The 20,063-nt window shown below is 41.6% G+C and overlaps 1 protein-coding gene across 1 annotated transcript in view; it reads right to left on the minus strand.

The window, feature by feature from the left end:
- LOC136686857 (zeta-sarcoglycan) overlaps window positions 1–20,063 on the minus strand; it is a 141,698-nt gene that overhangs the window by 21,987 nt on the left and 99,648 nt on the right. The window contains exons 3-4 of the mRNA XM_066660884.1: window positions 16,515–16,616; window positions 620–707 (exon numbers count right to left, since the gene is read on the minus strand). Coding sequence (XP_066516981.1) covers window positions 620–707; window positions 16,515–16,616 — 190 coding nt within the window. The remainder of the gene's footprint in view (window positions 1–619; window positions 708–16,514; window positions 16,617–20,063) is intronic.

Consider the following 20,063-nt stretch of genomic DNA (forward strand, 5'->3'; position numbering starts at 1 on the left):
GAACAGGGTGTGTTTTCAGATGAGAGTTTTTCTGACTGCGTTTCCTGGCTCCGTGTTTTTCCGCCTGAATATCAAAGCATCTCACACATGGACCACTCTGCTCACAGCGATGTGTGTAATTACAGAGTGTGTGAGACAGCACTCACAGTGCAGCTCACTTTGATGTGCGAGTACTAGGTTTGTGTGTGTGTGTGTGTATGTATCACACAGTCAACTCTCATACAAAATAACAACAATGAGTTAATTTAGTCTTCTGAGAGAGAGAGTGAGAGAGAGAGAGAGAGAGAGAGAGAGCGAGAGAGAGAGAGAGAGAGAGAGAGAGAGAGAGACAAAGAAAGAGAAAGAGCAAGGAAGAGAGCTCTGAAGCAGCTACACATGAGTCTGAGGTTGCCATCCTGCAATGGAGCTCCTTCCAGTTCCTCAGGGACCGGTAGGGATCCAGAATTTTGTGAATGGCATCATATCCTCACAGAAATGTTCCAACAGCCTGACTGCAGCACACACCACACACACACACACACACCCACACACACACACATATGCACACAGACAAACACACACACTCACAAACTCCAGATTCCTGTGCTAGATGGGTTTCAGGTGTGTGTGCTGGACTCACCCACTGTGAGCTGCCCAGTCAGCTGACCCAGGTCATTCCTGGCATTTACAGTGACATTCCGATCTGACTGGAGGATCAACGGACTGTCCTGCAATAAACACATACACATACACACACAAGAAATTGTTATTAATATATTGTTTTACATTATAGGGGGTGAGAGGGAAAGAAGTAAAAGGGAAAGAGAAAAGAAAGAAAAGGAAAAAAGGCAGAGTGAAAATTTGAGAGATTGAGAGAAAGAAGGGAGAGGGGGGAAGCAGAAAAATAGATAATGACAGAGAGAAGGAAATGAGGGAAAGAATACAGAGAAACAGTGAGAGAGAGAGAGAGAGAGAGAGAGAGAGAGAGAGAGAGAGACCATCAAGACCCTCAGTAAGGCATCTGGAAAAAGGAAACAGTCACAAAAGAAGACCCCAGACACAGAAGCTGAACGAAGGACTGACCATCATAGAGCCCAGAGCTCAGCATTACTGGATGGGTCTGGGAAGTGTGTGTGTGTGTGTGTCACAGTCCATCGATCCCCTGTGTCCGTCTCACCTGACCGCTGCTGTTGGTGTGTTGTCATGACCACACACTCAGCTCCCATTCAGAATAATCAGCTCTCGCTGCTGTCCTGTTAAAAGGCCTGTAAAAAGTGTTAAAAGGCTTTTCCACCTGCTTTGGTCATTTGGATAAATTGTCCAGTGAGTGTCAATAGAAGGGGGGTGTTTCTGATAATGTGGCCAGTGAGTGTCAGTAGAAAGGGCATGTGTTTTTGATAAAGTGGCCAGTGAGTGTCAGTAGAAAGGGGTGTTTCTGATAATGTAGCCAGTGTGTGTCAGTAGAAGGGGGTGTTTCTGATAAAGTAGCCAGTGAGTGTCAGTAGAAGGGGGGTGTTTCTGATAAAGTAGCCAGTGAGTGTCAGTAGAAGGGGGGTGTTTCTGATAAAGTGGCCAGTGAGTGTCAGTAGAAGTGGGGTGTTTCTGATAAAGTGGCCAGTGAGTGTCAGTAGAAGGGGGTGTTTCTGATAAAGTGGCCAGTGAGTGTCAGTAGAAGGGGGTGTTTCTGATAAAGTGGCCAGTGAGTGTCAGTAGAGGGGGGGTTTCTGATAAAGTGGCCAGTGAGTGTCAGTAGAGGGGGGTGTTTCTGATAAAGTGGCCAGTGAGTGTCAGTAGAAGGGGGTGTTTCTGATAAAGTGGCCAGAGAGTGTCAGTAGAAAGGGGTGTTTCTGGTAAAGTGGCCAGTGAGTGCCAGTTGGAAGGGGTGTTTCTGATAAAGTGGCCAGTGAATTGTCAGTAGAAAGGCGTGTTTCTGATAAAGTGGCAAGTCAGTGTCAGTAGAAGGGGGTGTTTCTGATAAAGTGGCCAAAGTGCTGATTTTTCTAAATCTGTACAGACGAGAGACTAAAGGACAGTTGACATTTTGCTGGTGTCCAGGGAAAACAAACGGGCCACAAACAAGATTAGATGTCCCCTCAATGTTGTTATCCCTCCTATATCCGCCAGATGAAATTTTGCAACACCATACCGCTAGTGTGCAGCTGCATTTCTGTTACCACTGAGATCAGATATAAACATCTGAGGCTAATGTACTAAAAGCAGCTAATGTAGCTAATGTAAAAAATAATCTAATATATGTAATGTAGCAACAGTAGCTAATGTAGAGTAACAGATAATACAGGTAATGTAGCAAAAATAGCTAAATTAGCTAATGTATCAAAATGAGCTAATCTAGGTTATGTAGAAAAGCTGCTGATGTAAGTAATGTAGAATAGCAGCTAAAATATCTAATGTAGCTAATGTAGCAAAAGCAGATAATATAGCTTGCTTCACTAAAAAAAAACAACCAAAAAAAACAAGTAATGTAAGATTATATCTACAAATTAGCATTGTTAGCATGTTTGCCTTTTCCTCACACTTGGGTAAAAATAACAACAACAAAAATAATACAAAAACAACAAAAGTCATTATAATAAATACAAGAAGAACAATGCAAATAAATATATAAATACAAAAATAAATTCCTGCAAATTTTAGGTGCACCCAATTTGGATGTTAAATACTTTCATCTCAGAAGTAGGGCAGGAACCAGACCATAAAGTCACCAGGCCACATGCCAAGGGTCAGCCAGAGGGGATTGCTTCCCCCAGCATTGGTCTGTGAAACTGTGGAACAGCGTTCTATCCTGCCATATCCTCTGGGATCCAAATTTGTTCACTTAGCATCAGTGCCTAACCTTGTCTGTGTGAATGCCATCAATACCTCACAGCAATGTTCCACTCCATTGAGTGCCAAGCCTCACGCAGAAGATAAGAAAAGAGGATGAACTCCCTTCCTTTCAGACTACACTTTTTGGACAAATGTCCAGCCGTTATCTAATTGGCTTGTGCTGGGTCACCTGTCCAATCACAGCACTGTGTGTGTCTAATCTCCCTGACATTTAAATACAGCAGTGTCCTCCGTTGTTATTTTCCCACTATGTGAAATTTACTTTGACCTTAATTTCCATTTTAATAAACAGCATCACTGCGGCGACCTCCACAGCCAATTGGAATGCTTGCATCGCATCCGAGACTAAACTGTGGTTGGATGCTACATTTCAGTAGCTTTTTGTTTTGCTTTCCTGGGGATAGTGTTTTTTTTTTGTTTGTTTGTTTGTGTGTGTGTGTGTGTGTGTGTGTAAATGTCACTCGAGCAAATCAACTCATCGTTTCTTCCTGTTTGCCACCTGCGCTTCATTACCTCTAAATTCCATTGTGTTTTTTTTTTGTTTTGTTCATTTATCAACTACACACAGGCACACCTGTGTGTGTGTGTGTGTATGTGTGTGTTTGTGTGTGTGTGTTAATGAGAATATGACAAAACAAAATGAGATGCTACGTAGTAAATGTATAATCCTCAGTAACAAACTGCTACCACATTCAATTCCTAAATTAGCAATCCCCATATTGTTTCTTTTCTTTTTTCCCAAAATAAAAGTCTTGGTTATTGCTTAGTATTAAATCCAGAGAAAGAACTTTAGAAAGTTTGCCTTTTAGCACTAATGAAAAGTAAAAAAAAAATTATAGTGATACCACTGATTTGTTTTTGCTACCTCAGTCCCAACCCCTCCGTACCCACCGGAACTCCCGTAACTCAATGTAGGAACATCTGTCCAGAAGTGGGATTAGCAAATTTGGTCCATGTTCCACCTCTGTTGAGTTGATGGTGGTTTTCTGGGATTGTTTCAGGTTCTGTGTGCGAGGCATTCACTCGCTTAAGGACAAGGACTCTTTCTCCAGGTTGGATTTTCCCCTCACCAAATGTTCCCAATGTTCCAGTTTCCTGGTTTCAGAAATTCTTACCCTACCCCACAATACCCATGCAGACTTTAGTGGTTTACAAAGTTGAAGGCCTTGTATTGTCCACGAAATTACTCCTATTGGGCTAACACTATTGTCAATTTGAATGGGGCAGAGTCCTAGAAACACAGAATAGAAAACCATCACAAATGTGTTGTAAAAATGGCCTGTAACTGATTTGGAGCCCTGACACTACCTGTAGCACCACCATGCAACCCATTGGAAATTATTAGTAAAATTAAATAAAAATGGCAAGGAATTCGCAAGGAATAATACACATATATATTTGTCTGTAAACCTATTTAAATATCTACAGAGATGTAACTTTTACAGCAGCCATTTTCTAGTATGATGTATGAAATTATTTGCTAGCATATTGGCTAATCAATTGCATCTTAGCTAGTTGCCTTATTGAATATTGATTGCTTTTCATAGAGAAATAATTTCACGAAGAATTTTATTAATACTTAAAAATATGCTTTTTTACTTAATAAGCAAGCAGCATTCACTAACACTTAGCCACCTCTCTTCACTGGAAGCCCCCTACTGGGAAAATTAATTTCACTCCAAATTACATCAAGTTGATTTAGAAAATCAGGCTCACAGCATTTTTAAGCCCTTCTGAAGCTAGCGATAAAAGCCAAGTGGACGTCCAACGGCATCTAATGAACAATGAGATAATTAAATCAGGCTAAGTTCAAACTATTTCAGAAAAAACTTCAGCGCTTAATGCTAATTAATTTTAGCAATATTGTCCTTTCTGTTAGCTATGTAGCAAGCTTGCTGAGCTAATTAACATAGATACCATACTATGGGATCAGATACTGATAGTGTATAATATCATTTTGCTAGGACATATGTAACATATAATGTGCTAAAATATAATATCAGATCTAGTCTTTGTATGTTTAACACTGTTGGTAGATCAGACAGACAGATTTTTCACAGAGTGTAAATGGCATGTTTGCTGGAGGCTGACGCTGAGGCATGTTGATGCACAACTGAGAGATGTCTGAGCTTTAAACGAGACAAACATCCGATCTCATGCAGTGCTGGAGCTGGTTAAAATGCATAAGAGCTGTGCTCTGGTTTAATCAGTGACGCTGGGAGTGAGCGTGTTACACAGAGAAGTCTAAATTTACTTCAACGTAGGGGACACCCCTGAGAAACGCTCACATACATAAACACACACAAACACACACACACACACCCGCTACAAATTCAGATCTCACACTGCTGTGCCAATGGGTACCAAAAACAAATACATAAATAATCAGAATTTTGACAGAAAGCCATAAACTTTCATGTATACCCACTTCTACTGCGGTCTATAAACATCTTAGGCTCATGTGCGGCTGGATCATCCAACTGAGAAATGCTTTTCTATAGAGATATGTACAATCCACTCTGAAATCTGTAAACTACTGGGCATCTAGGATGATTGCACAGAAGACTCATTTGCATATTCAAATTCAAATTGTGAGGCCCTAAAAATGTAAGCGAGAGATTTTGTAAGACCTACAGGATATTACATCATTATGTCTATGTCGGTTGCTATGACAACGCTCAATAAGAAGAGGTCACTGATGGACCCACACATAAACCCACACATACACAATCTGGACTCAGATATCCCCCTTGTCTAGTCAGAAATAGGTTATTGATTTGCGTGTCAGTTCACCAATGTTGGCTTGGGCTTGGCCAGTCAGCCTGTCAGGATGACGTTGTTAACAAAATCGTCAAACACTGAAATTCCACTCTGGCTAGGAAGGGTTAATCTATAGGGAAAAGCAATTCCCAGAACAGTGCTGCAACAAAAACATATAGGGAAAAAAATCCTCTTTCTGGATGTTATACATGTTTAAAAGGATGAGAGTAACTGTGTTTCTGAATGTACTGAACTGAATGTGTTTACTTTCATGGAGTGTTGTTGTTAAGTGTCAGTTCTACCTTAAAGCGTATTGTGGGAAAACACTGTTCTCTTCAGTTTGTTTACATTCAAAAGTTCCACGTCTTTTAAGGTGGAGGGGAAAATATGGCCTTTTGTATATGGCTGAATTTGATCTTGTCTGTAAGTTTATATTTACTGTTTGAATTACCACAGAATCTAGCTTGACTTGTTTAGTGCTGTAGCGTTTATCTCCCGAGAGATATTTCCACCTTAAGTGATGCGAAAAAACAAAAACAAGTCAGCATCACTCAGGGATATATTGATACATTCCGTAGTATTGTTACACGATTTTGAAAATGTCCATATTCGTTACATCAAGTATGCTGAGAATATGCAGGTTTTCGTCTGAGTACATTTACAATAGTGCACAAATGTCCCATTCAGCTCTGTGTTTCACCATGCTGTCCACACGTCCTAAAACAACAGTGCCACCTAGCGGTGGCTATTTCGTCTGCTGGCCACATTTGTGGATCAGGCGGCCCTTTTGTATTTGGATCAGGTGAAATGCGAGAGGAAAGTCTCAAAATCCAAAAACACACGATAGGAAATGAAAAAATACACGACACAGAAAACACGTGAGTGACTAGATTCACAAAAGGCAGATTCAACAATTTACAAATACATTTTGAATTCGAGACTTTACAAATATATGAAATGTAACAAATGTATTTATTTTCACATAAATTTATGGTATATCTATGAAAACCAGAGGTGATTGCTCTAAGACTGCAAGGGAAGCTCAGCTTCCGCTAAAATGTCAAAAAATAAGTGATCAAATATATTCTGTTGTGTGTACATGTCAGTGAATAAATATGCACTACAACGCGTTCAACTTTTGTTCAGAATCAGCTTCGTATCACTGGTAAAGACACGGCTTTCCTCTCAGTTATTCCCACAGCCTCACAGTGCTTTAAACAGTGTGGACGCTGCGCTTCTGCATGATGATTGGATGATCTGTCTGAGGCTGAATCCCTTTTTGATTGACAGCGAAATGAGCGAACCAGCGATCCTTTGGTGTAAAGATCTGTGGGAGCATTAAATTTTCATTCTGTTCTGAGTTGAACTGGACACTTTCCAAAACCTCTTAGCGGCATTTTCTTTGTTAAAAACGGCTAGCGACAAACCAAGCTTCTATTTCTGGTGGGGTTTTTTTGTAGCTGCTTGTTTTTGGAGACTGATTTCTATCACACTTTATGACTTCTATCACAGTTTCTGTCCAGCGGGTGCCGCTGAGCCCCTTCACCGTCACAAAGCACTCACAGGCGGACACACTTCACATGGGCCAAGGGCGTTTAAGCAGCATAGCTCTGCTGGCCATTGAGAGGACACTAGTCAAGTCCCTGGAAAAGACGCCGTGTTGGTACGACAGGGTCACAGATCATTTTCTTGAAAAGGAACGGAGGGAATAATTTACGTATAAATAAACCGACATGCTTCCCCTCCTTGAAAGACCAGCATCTGCCACTGATGAAAAGCAAAAACATGTATTTATGAATGTAACAGTATTTGTACAAATTGCAGACTGTGAGACTCAGATTGGGATGTATTCATTTGTAAACAGTGAAACATATTTGTGACTTATGTTTAATTTGTGGATTAACATTTACGCATTTGTAAAGTATTTTGAGACTAATCTCTCTCCATTCCACTCAGGTCTACCTCTGATAACTGTGAGCAAGTCAACAATGGATAAAAATGAAACAAGTGACCTAAACAGAGAAAGCGCTTCTCATTGGTCGTCACTTTTATTTAGCCAATCAGCAGCCAGACTTAGCTGTCTATCATTTTGTGTTGCAGCCAATGGAGTCACAGTCCCACCTACAGAGGTTTGTTGGTCGTTTTGTGGCGTTGCTGGGAGAAACAGGTCAGTGCTTAAAAAAATCTTATGTTTGCACCGTGTCTGGAAGAAACTACATTTAATTTTTCCTCAACACATCTGTAATGGCAATAAAACTGATTGACTTTTAGATCACATTAGACCATTTCATATAAGATTAAAAACAATATTAGAGATGTCTGAGAAAATTAAAGTTAGATAATGCAGCATCTATTTTGGTGTTTAAAATAAGCACTAATACATTGACATTATATTTTGTTATGGTTTTCATCATACTGTATCATATGATATATCACCATTTGTTTTAGGCACATGGCGATATGAGATTTTTTTGTGATATCACCCCACCCTAGTTCTCTCTTAGGTTCTTATGTGTTATCATAATTGGAGTTCATGTTCAAATCATCATCCAGTAAAAACACAGCACATTCAGGGTTTTAGATCTTGGTTAATGAGAGAATGGGAACAAAACTAGAAAATTGGGTTCTTGTAAAAAAATCCTGCCTCAAATCACAGTTGTCTTTTAAAAAATATAAGGAAAACATAGAGATACATGACTTTGTTTTCCACAGGTGTTTTTCTGAGATTTTCTATTTTTCCTCAAATGTCTGTCAGTTTTGTTGGGGACATTAACCAAACTTCAGTTTCCCATCAAAATAGCTGGGTCTTAGAAGTATTAACACCACCAGGCTTTATTTACATACTGCCTACAGGGGGATTTTTTTTATATTGGTGATGTCTAAAGCCATGTAACACTCGTTCTTTGACACCTCCCATTCTCTCATACAAGGTCAAGGCCTTCTGTTTCTACCATGTAAACAAATGAATCTGTTGTTGGTTTATTGATCTGAACACACTGCTGCATGACATACCACCCCCCCCCCCCCACACACACACAAGAGAACCAAGAAAAATTAGCTAAAAAACAGAGCTTCTGTTCAGTGTGAGAAAAAACAAATTTTTCGTTCTTGGGTATTTAGTATTTAGATCTATTCATCTATAGGTTTACAAGTCAGTAAGTGCAGTAAGACATCCAATTCTTACCCATAGCAAGATTAAGGCAGCCCCATTTCTGGCCTGAATCAGGTGTCTTCCAGGAGGGAAAACACTGCTGCGAAAGTAATCGTGTCTTTGAACCATAACACAGTCTTACATAAGCCTCCAAACGTAATCCGGTGGAACAGAAGAACACCGTCTGGCTGGACTCTCGCTTTCCTCCAGGTGTAATTACTCAGATGTGATGCTTGGTTGGATTTTTCATTTTAATTAGCCAAAGGGGGCTAAAGGCATTAGCGCAGGAGCCCACCTACGTTCACCTGGCTTTTTCTGTCTGCGTTCATAACAGATGATCACAAGATGGCTGTCTTTCTTCAAGCGTTACCACAGCAATTAGCCTGTATATCAAAGTCTGGTAGGAAGCCATCAACTCTGACAGGGAATTTCTACAGAGACAGAACCTCAGCTAACAAAATTATGTTTCAGGATGTCCCTGTTAAAGTTGCAAAAACTTGGTTTTGAAGGGTCTCTGAAACCGTCCAAGGAATGTCATATCATATTTGTCACATTCTGTCCCCTTAATGTCCAATTTGCAATGGCTGTTTGCTTAATGTCTTTCACATAACATTATTAAGTGGTGGACAAAAAAGAGAACATATAAAATAGATTGATGACACTGGGATTTCTGGCAAAATTGTGACTGTACTGATCCAAGTTTATGATAATACCTATCATAACGGTGAAAACATACAGCTGACAATGAAGCTGACTAAGGCACCAATGTAATTACCTTAACTAACCACTAAGGTCTCATTCAGATTCAGTGGGCACAAGTTGGCACCACAAGCTTCCATTATAATTTCTCATTCCTGGCGCCCAGGTAACAGATCAGCCCTGTTCCAGTTAATTTCTTACTCTACTTGTCATCAATGACTCTCACCTGCAGCTACTCAGAGACCCATGAGCTTTGATTCTTACAGCTCTGTGTTTCACTGTGAAGGTGGCTGTGCACCTGACCATGGTCCTGAGCCTTGTGACTATGGCCAGGACTATTTCATGATGATAAGGATTTTGCCTGTTAACTAATACATTCTGGTAAGATAAATCCAAATGTTTCTCATTCCTGAAAAACACATCAACCTACTTAACTAGTACTCATATGGAAAAATGCACCTGAAAATCCTGTGAGGCTTTTTTAATGCAATGAATCTTCTTTAATTGAGTTTCTGAAAAAATACCCAAGCTTTTGGAAAAGTTTCTGAAGTTTTGAAATTATCCCTGAACAATTGGAAAACTTCCTGAACTTCTGGAAGACTCAGAAATTTACTCAGTTGTTGGTAAATGTACTGGGCTTCCAAGAAATACTTGAGTTTGTGGAAAATTCCCAGAGCTTCTAGAAAACTCCATGAGCCTCTCCTTGAATATTCTTGAGCACCTGGAAAAAATCCTGAACTTGTGGAATTCTGGAATTGATCCTCTTGTGGAAAATTTTCTGAGCCTCTGGAAAATATCTGGAACAGTTCCTAAGCTTCTGGAATGAGGTTCTTACGATTCTGGAAAACATCAAGTTTCTTGAAGACCTGAAAACTTTCCTGAAAGTGTTCTTAAAAGTTATGAATATTCTGGAAATGCTCTTGATTTGATGGAAAACACTGTGTTTGGTGTCCACCTCCCTGTCCCCATTTCCCACCATCTCTGAACACACCTCTCACTAGTGTCATTTTCCCACTGAGTTTGTCCCGGGTGTCCACTGTGGTCTCGGACTCTCGTGCGGTCGGCTGCGGCATGTAGCATTGTGTGTAATGTCACTGTGTCACTTTAATTAGTCCTGTATCTCTGCGTAATTAATTCCACTCGATATGGGGTCAGAGGTGAGACTGGCACCCGAATTTTAACGCTGATGTGTGTGTGTGTGTGTATGTGTGTGTGTGTGTTAGCGGGATGCACTAACGACGTGTCAGAAGCATTTCGACACTAATGCTTTTGTTTGTCCTCTTAATTAACTAAGGGGTCGTTGCCATGGAGACCACGACCCCCATTAACCACTGGCTGTTATAGCTTGTGTAACGGGAGGGATTAGTCACTGTGTGTGTGTGTGTGTGTGTGTGTGTGTGTGTGTGTGTGTGTGTTTGTGTGTGTGGGCTCTAATTGATGGTATTGCAAATATGCTCAACAGTGGGGATATTGTATTAATATCTCAGTAGAGCACACATTACCCAGAATCCTCAGCAACTAGTTACAGCATCACGCTGTCTTGACTTGACCCTTGCTGGCAGCTTCTGTCCAGAGTTAAGAGTTTGTGTCCACACACACACACACACACACACACAGTGTTGCTGAGCTCTGGGCTCTGGGGCTTTCAGTCCATTATCCATCTTTTGTGTTTAGGGTCTATTTCCTTTCTTTCTGTGCAGGGGTTCTTTTCTACAGCACCATGTCCTTTCAGACCCACAGAGCTAAACTCACAGTGGAAGGATGGATAATTGTGGATGTGGTCAATCTGAAACAAATTATATCTGATTACATCTGGCAAGCTTTTGTTTTTGTGTTTGTGTGTGTGTGTGTGAGTATAGTCCAGAGCCTCATGCTAACAGCGCTATTTTTGCTGACAGCACCAACAGTGCAACATTGGCACACGTTAAAGCCCAAGTTCAGGGCCCTTGTGGCGGCTAATTAGCCACTAGTCACTTTGATCCAGACAGACAGACCCTCACAGCATGGTGTTACAGCGAATTCTGATTCTCTGAATTACTTCGACTCTGAATTATTTCTCTGCGACTCATGACTCGTTTCATTTCTTAGTGACTCGTGACTTGACTCACAATTGATTCCTTGTGACTCATGTCTCAACTCATCTCAATTCTCTTTTCATTCATTCATTCATTCATTCATTATCTGTAACCGCTTATCCAATTCAGGGTCCAGAGCCTACCTGGAATCATTGGGCGCAAGGCGGGAATACACCCTGGAGGGGACGCCAATCCTTCACAGGGCAACAAAGACACACACACATTCACACATACGGACACTTTTGAGTCGCCAATCCACCTACCAACGTGTGTTTTTGGACTGTGGGAGGAAACCAGAGCATCCGGAGGAAACCCACGCGGACACAGGGAGAACACACTAACTCTTCACAGACAGTCACCTGGAGCGGGAATCGAACCCACAACCTCCAGGTCCCTGGAGCTGTGTGACTGCGACACTACCTGCTGCGCCACCATGCCGCCCTCAATTCCCTTTTGACTTATTAATATAATAATAATATAAACACTTAAAAAAAAATAAAATTCTGAGGATGTTTCCTCACTCTTCACTGCTCTCCAATTGGTTTGTATTTGAAACCAGTCAAATATATTTATGAAGCCCCTGTGTCTGTAAATGGGTATAAAAACTGGTATGCTAGGCTTTCCCTCTCACTGCTCGTGGCAAAAAATAAAAAAATCAAAGATTTGATTATTATTTGATTATTGACCACGAAGAACCCTCCAAATGTTGAAAAGCACAAAACGAGCTGAGGATGTTGCTCTCAACATGATCTCAATAGATCATGTTTGCTGTAGATGGAACTGACTCTAAATTTGGGAGAACGCTAACTGGATGAAAGTAAACACAGAGAGAAAGTGCTACATTCCAGTGACAAATTTGATTTTATGGTAATTCAAAGAGTGAAAATTTAGCCATGAACCAACAACAGTCGATTTTTCTCCTCAAGCATATGATTCCACACTAAAAGATGTGGCATTTTTGAATGTAAACAAACAAGACAACAAGACAAAGACAACAGCATTTCATCACACTCTTAGATGTGATGACCTCAGTGAGTAATGTCTTTACTCTGATTTGATTCAGAATGATGAGTGGGTCCCAGTAGCTTCAAACTCACTCAGACTCAATTCCTAATGGCTTGTGACTCGACTCAGATTCGTATCCCAGTGATTCATAACTTGAAACAGACTTGATTCCCAGTAATTTTGCGTAACTCCATTGCAGGGTGATAGAGCAACATTTCTTACCAAACAGTTCCATCTGGAGGGGTTTTCTACTCAGTGGGGGGTTGTACAGGCATCTGAATCCCAGCAGGACTTCTAGTGTGTGTGTGTGTGTACCCTCTTCAACAGGACAAAATTAATTCCTCTTCTCCCTCCTAGAACACATTTTATCACTGAATGCTGTTAAACCTTAATGAAGCCTATTTTTACATGGTTCACTGTCCTGGCTCCACTCCTCCACCTCTCCACTCCTCCAGCCATCCACCTCTCTGACCCCCCTGACCCCCCCCCCCCCCCCCCAAAGCCCTCCACCTCTCTGACCTCACCTCCATCACACATTTACACTTGCCTTTTAGAACCTTCCCAGCACTTCATCATTACCCCCCCCCCCCAAGACCCTCTCAGAACCCTTTAGAACAGGAATACTGAAAGAGAGACAGAGACAGTGAGAGACTGGAAAGAGACTACAGAGAGGGACAGAGGGACAGAGAGAGAGAGAGAGAGAGAGAGAGAGAGAGAGAGAGAGAGAAGGAGATATGTGTAAAAATAACTCATTCCCTCTGTTTTTCCTCTCCTGTTGTAGTGATGGGCTCTTATGACCTCCCATGGGGGACAATTAGAAAGAGAGAACAGGCCTAGATCATCAGTCTCACACACACATATATATACACACACACACACGTTCACTCGCTCATCCCTCCTGCTAAAAACCAGGTGACCATATACAAACACACACAGCTGAATCCCAACTCCCTCTGAAATACATTACATTTCCTCTCCGAGACTGAATGCCATCAGATTCTCACAGCTATGTCAGACACATCTGGGTTGGTGGGGAGGTGATGTGATGTGATGGGTGGAGGTTCCGATCTCAGCTCTTGGGTCTCATATTGCGACGAGTTTAAACAGAACCATCATTGCTTCTTCTCTGCCTTAAACACTTGCATCACTCAAGTGTGCACTTCAGAGAATGCTCTAGGGGCTAGGGTACTAATAACTGGGACAGAGCCCCTGAGTCAATGAGAAACAGTGTGGAAGCAGTCGGTCAATCATTTCCTCACATGATACTTCTTCATGTTATGCAACTGCCATTATGCTGACATCTAGTGGCTTGGAGGCGGAGCCTATTTTAAATAAGGAGGCCTCTGTGTGGGTGACTCGCTCTACGAAACACAGGTTCTTTCAAGAACTGCAAAGCAATTACATGCCCTTGCTGACCAGTGTTAACCAAGCCTCTGGTAGTTAACCACTTAACCTGGGTTGTTAGTGTTCTACTCCAGGTGTGTTAAGCTCAAGTGACAGAAGTGTTTTGAGGGCTTCCCTCACAAATACATGCAAATGAGCTATGTTCTGATTGACTGCTGTTAATTGACACATGTTCAGGGAGCTAAATGTCTCTTTATATCCTCTGTATGAGGGAGTGGCTGAAAGGACTGCTGAAGACTGAAAGCCTGGGTGTATACAAACATACTGGATTTGTTACATCACAAAAGATATAAATTTGAAACAGGCAGTTTTTTGTTTTATGTGCCGTAAATGTGTTTTATGGATGCAATTGGTGCAGTATATTATGAAAAAGCTATCATACTGATAAAAGCAACAGAACCAACTACAACAATAACAACAACAACAATATTATTATTATTATTATTATTATTATTATTATCATCATTATTATTATTATAAGGAAATCAGCGTCTATTCCGGTGTATATGCAAATTAGGAGAATTATGTCTGTGAAACACATTTGAGGTTCAATGTTGTTTTGACTCATCTCCTCCACTTTTCTTTTCTTTCTCTTCTCTCCTCTGCCCCGAAATCCTTCTGTCTTCTTTCTCCAGCTAAAAACTGCAGAGTCGCAAATCCCCACATCCCCCCAACACACCTCCCTCCCTCTTCCCAAGGTCCTTCATCATCCTCGCTGCTCCCTATCTCTCCTTAAAGGTGCTATTCGTCATTTTACCCGCCAACAATTAGCAAAAGGTGCAGAAGCAGAGTGATTATTTATGATGTTTACATCAGTGTCTGGTCTTCAAGGTCCTTTAATGAACCAGTTTCTGCTCCACAGAGAGGGTCCCGCACATGGGGCAGCCATTTTAATAACTCTAAATACAGAGCCTCTGACACATCCAGGCCACTAGGAGTCAGTATCATGGCTGTTTCATAACATACCACACGCGGTTAGCATCGATACAACCCATATAAGGCAACTGAGCTGAAAGCACTCTATTTCAAATGTATCATTTTTATTATGTCACAAACTCAGCAATTCATCATTCAGCCACTCCTTCTTACTGGGGATATAAAGAGACTTTCAATCTCAACAGCTTCCTGCACAACCCTTAATACACAGCAATCAGAACCAGGCAAATATGAATAAAGAAAAGCCCAAAAACAGCTTTTGTCACCCACTTGAGGTCAGCATACTTGTAGGAGAACACAAACTACCTGGTGGTGTGGTTAGCACTGATTAGCATGACAGTGTGTGATGAGGGAGAGGGAGAAACACACACACACACACAAGCCAAGCCTTCTAGTGTCCACTGCTCACATTCACACTCTCCTTGCACGGGAGGAGTTGGACCTCAAGGCTACTGGGATTAGCCTGGAGCTACTCGGTTCCACTTGTCCGCTCTCGGAACAAGAGATAGATCCAAAACTGTCCTCCAGAACCCTGCAGGGGTTTGTGGGATTTGTGGTCTTGGGGGAGAGCAGTTGCTGAGAAACACTCACAGGACTCTTGAAGGGCTTCAGTATTCAGCAAGGCTAATCAGCCCTGGCATCTGCAGACTAGCAGCTAGCGAACTGGAGCAGTGTGTTCAGTCTAATCACAGCGAATCATTTTGATTTATTGATGGAGGCGCATAGGTCCATGCTAAAGGTTTCCTGGCCAGGCATTATTAGCCATTCATCAGTAACTACAGCATGTAGCACTGCTGAACACTGAGCTGGACATAACTGCTACCAGTCTAGCTTTATATGCCTTAAAACATTGACAAAATTGTAGATAGCCTCCAAACAGCAGTTGAGCTAATGTCATAAAATGTACCAAGTGTAGTTAGCAATTTATCTAGTTTAGCAAAAAATACCTATATGTTCAGAAAATAACAGAAGGGCGAATATAGCTTTAAAAGAAAGCAACCCACAACTAAATCAACACAACTTAAGAGCTTCCAGGAAACAGCCTTGTTAGAGTTAGAACTGCTACTATCAATTAGCGTCCCCCTTACATTAGCAAGTGCTAATTTATGTAATCAAATAAAATTGAAAAATAAGTCAGCACTCATGCCAACTGCTTAGAAATGTCAGCAATATAGAATTATAAAAATGGCAGCATAATATAGTAGTCTTAGCAAAAATGGCATGAAAGTATTTAGTTAGTTAGCTGTAGTAGCCTTTGAAGTTGATTGATAAGAGCTTTACAATACAACCACCCAATTAAGAATGCAAATAGCTTAAATAAAGCCATCACAGTTAGCTGCAATGCTAGTGATTAGCATGGCAAGTGCCAAACTAGCTTCTTAGCATTTGATCTAGAGCACATTCAAGGTGGTGCATTGTAAAATAAACCATGTAGACTGAAAATTTGGTCAATATTTATCTGTTTATAGAAGCAGTAGCCAAAAGTTGCTAAATGCTAATATTATCAGTGTAGTCCAATGATAATTTTATATTCCATAAATATGTCTAAGATAGCAGGAACTACTTATAGATGATGAGTACCAACTTAGAAATACACACACACACATACACACACACACACACACACAGAGAGAGAGAGAGAGAGAGAGGTCTCTTACCTGTCTGGATTTGATCTCTTTCACATAAAGAGGAAGAAGAAACTCGGACACACCTTCTAACCTCACGCCTTCTTTGGTCACACGAAGATTCCCCATACCATCCTGAAAAAGAAAGAGAGAGAGATAGAGGGAGAATAAAAGAAAAGAGAAGGATGATGTCATTTTGAGTCCAGTCCCACAGATAAATCACTGCTGAAAGTGTTAATACTGTTCTGATAAAAAAAAAGTCAGAACACAGTGGTCAGTGAAGATCACCGGAGGTGGATGCTGAGTGACCACACTGACCCCTTCATTTCCTCTCACACATCAGTGAATTTCAGGTCACTATGACCCTGTCTCCTGTCACCGCTCGTCCTTCCTTGGTCCATTCAGGGTCAGTACTGACCACTGCACACCAGAGACACACTACAAGAGCTGATTTTTGGAGATATTCTGAACAAAACATTATGACTGCACAATGTGACACTTATCATAGTGTCTCAGACCCCTACGCTCTGCTGGAGTAAAAGAAGAAAGCAAGTGAATGAATGGTCATCAGTGAAGGAGTAAAGAAATTGAATAAGGGAGGTCAGTAAGGGTACAGACTGACCGAAGGAGTGAAGTAATTAGTGTTATTACATTAGGGAAGTAAATAATGAGTCTGGTTCAGTCCTGGTTTATTTACACTAATTCTACATAAATATGGAGTGTGTGTTCTGTGTGTACTTACAGCTTCACACACACACACACACACACACACACTAAAGGAGCTAAAATCATCGAGCCCCTGCGGGTCTACACTAAAAAACAAAAATTGCTTTATATAGCATGTGCGGAGTGTTGGTCAGACCACCAAACACAAAACTGTCCATTCTAATTTGTCGTCGCCTCTATTATGTATCCCAAGGAATTTTGGGTAATAGGCCTTTGTTGAGCCCACCTCCTGCGGGTTTTTGTGACTATGGTGAGGGTGCATAGAGGGCACTAGGGAGCACCCCTTGACCAGAAAACTAAGAGTGGTCCTCATGTACACTCTCTTTTATCTCACTCACTTCTCACTGAACTTATACACTCCTTATCAATTCCCTTATCAATTTTCCCCCAAGTCTTTGGAATCTGTTCTCTCCCTGTTATGTCCCATTCCTTTCTCTCTAATCTTCTTCCACTGCTCCTCTCATTGGCTAATTTCTTTCCTTTAGTGACCCTTTTTACTGAGCTGCTTACTCACACACTCAGTCTCACGAGTCATGGCCTCTACCAAGGCAATGGGCTGGAGATACGAGGTTTTGTCCTGACACTATAAAAACTCAGACTGAATTGAGCAACGGAAGGGATCGACAGAGTGGAATTCAATCAAGCAACAGGCAGCTGGAAATTCCCAGTGAAGGTGGGGCTTACAGATCTGGTTTGATTGACAGGCCCTCGGGAAGCGCACTGATGCTTGATCTGCGCTAACAAGATTAATCCACGTCCAAACCGGGCGGCTGTACTCTGAGGAGAATCCTGTTATTAGAGACAGCGATTACGATCAATAAAAACAAATAACGGGATGTGTTTAATAAACGGGGTCCAAGGACCACCGGCTAACTTCAGATTTCGGCTCCAGCTGCTTCTCATCAGTTTTAATCATCACAACACAACACAGGGTCAGGCTTTCATCAATGACTCGCTCATGGCCGGTGGTCCACATGGACCACAGGAGGCATCCTTAAGAAATTAAGTGGATGCTGCCCACCTTAAAACATTAATGAGATGATGTCCACCCTAAAACATCCACTGGATGCTAACCTAAAACATATGCTAGATGCTGCCTTAAAACATTCGTTGCATGCTGCCAGCAATAAAACATTCACTAAATGGTGTTAGCCTTTAAACATTCACTAGATGATGCTTTAAAACTTTTGCTTCATGTCACTTTCAAACATTCACTGGATGGTTTCCACAATAAAACTTTGCTGTGCACCTTGAAATATTCACTTGATGTCATTTAAAATATACACTACGTGCTGCCTTACAACATGTGCTGAATTCCACCTTAGAACATTTGCCAAATGCTGCCTGTTATCTGGGTGATGTCTTAAAACCCCTGCTGCATTAACCATTCAGTGGCTGGTGTAAACATTCACTGGATGATGCCTTAAAACTATTGCTGGATGGCACCAACCATAAACATTTCCTGGATGTCACTTTAAAATATATGCGATGTGCCACCTTAAAATATGTGCTGGTGCCACATTCAAATATTTCCCACATGCCACCCACTATGAAATATTCAATGGATGGCGTTCACTTTAAACCGAAATTGGATACCACCACTGAGGCAAGCTTTCAAAATTTACCAAACATCACGTTAATACATTGGTTGGATGCTGCTTTTATAACATTAATTAATCTCAGGTGGAGAACAATCATGTTTGGCAGTGGTCATGTTGACCTCATGCTCATGTGAAGCTGCTCCAGAGCATCTTGTTCTGGCTGTGAGCCGCAGCTGAGTGCCCCCCCTCCCCTCCCAAACGGGGGTGTCTGGATGATGCTGGGCACTGAGGGTCTCTGGTCTCATTTCACAGCAGAGGGGCTTCTCTGGTCAGAACTAGAGTCAGCTCTAGTTTCTTTCTAACCTTGAAAGGACTTTTGATATTTCCTTTTTACTTCAGTAAATCTACACACACACACACACACACACACACACACACACACACACATACTCAGACACACTTGAAGTGCTTTCATCATGTTTCTTATTTGACCAAATTGGGCTCTATAAATCCATCCAGCTTTAGAGGTCAGTGTGTTTGTGTGTGTAAGCTTACACACAAATCTGTTTACACCTTCACAAAGTGGGGACTTGTCCTCCTTGTGGGGACCAAAACTTGTCCCCATAACGTAGTCCATTGCATTTTAAAGTGAAAGACACAGTGGGGCTCTGCTGTGTTTCATATCCCTGTGTAAGAGAAACTCCAGGCTGCTTTTATTGTTGGATGCACTGCACTAGTTTTTAAGACATGTTTAATATGCAGTGCAGAGAGGAAGGGTGCGGTTAAACATAAGCTTTTTCCAAACATGACCGTACCCATGTGGGGGGCCCACTCCACAGAGCATAGACTACTCCAAAGGGGTGACAGAGGGGCCTACACACAGAAACCATGTTACTGTTAGGAAATATGTGGTTACAAATGTGCTAGATGATGAATGAGTAAGGGAACCTGAGCAGTGCGCAGTGATGAATGAGTGAGGGGATTTGAGCAGTGCATGAGTTATGGAACATGAGCAGTGCCCAATGATGAATGTGACGGAGCCATTAGCCTCTGACGTCCATCTCATTACACTCATCCACTCCCCAAACTCGGAGAGATGGAACGTTCCGTCTGATTTCTCCATCATTATTCACACTAGACTCCACCATCACTGTCTTGGGTCAAGGGTAGCCCTTACACACACACACACACACACACACACACACACGCACACACACACACACACACACACACAGACACTAGGAGTCTAGGTCTATGTGCCCCGGGTTCTCCTGCTGTCTCTTTGTGTCTTCTGAGTTTCCTTGTCTACCATGTG

Source organism: Hoplias malabaricus, chromosome 2, assembly GCF_029633855.1.
Source record: "Hoplias malabaricus isolate fHopMal1 chromosome 2, fHopMal1.hap1, whole genome shotgun sequence".
Classification (NCBI taxonomy): Eukaryota; Metazoa; Chordata; class Actinopteri; order Characiformes; family Erythrinidae; genus Hoplias; species Hoplias malabaricus.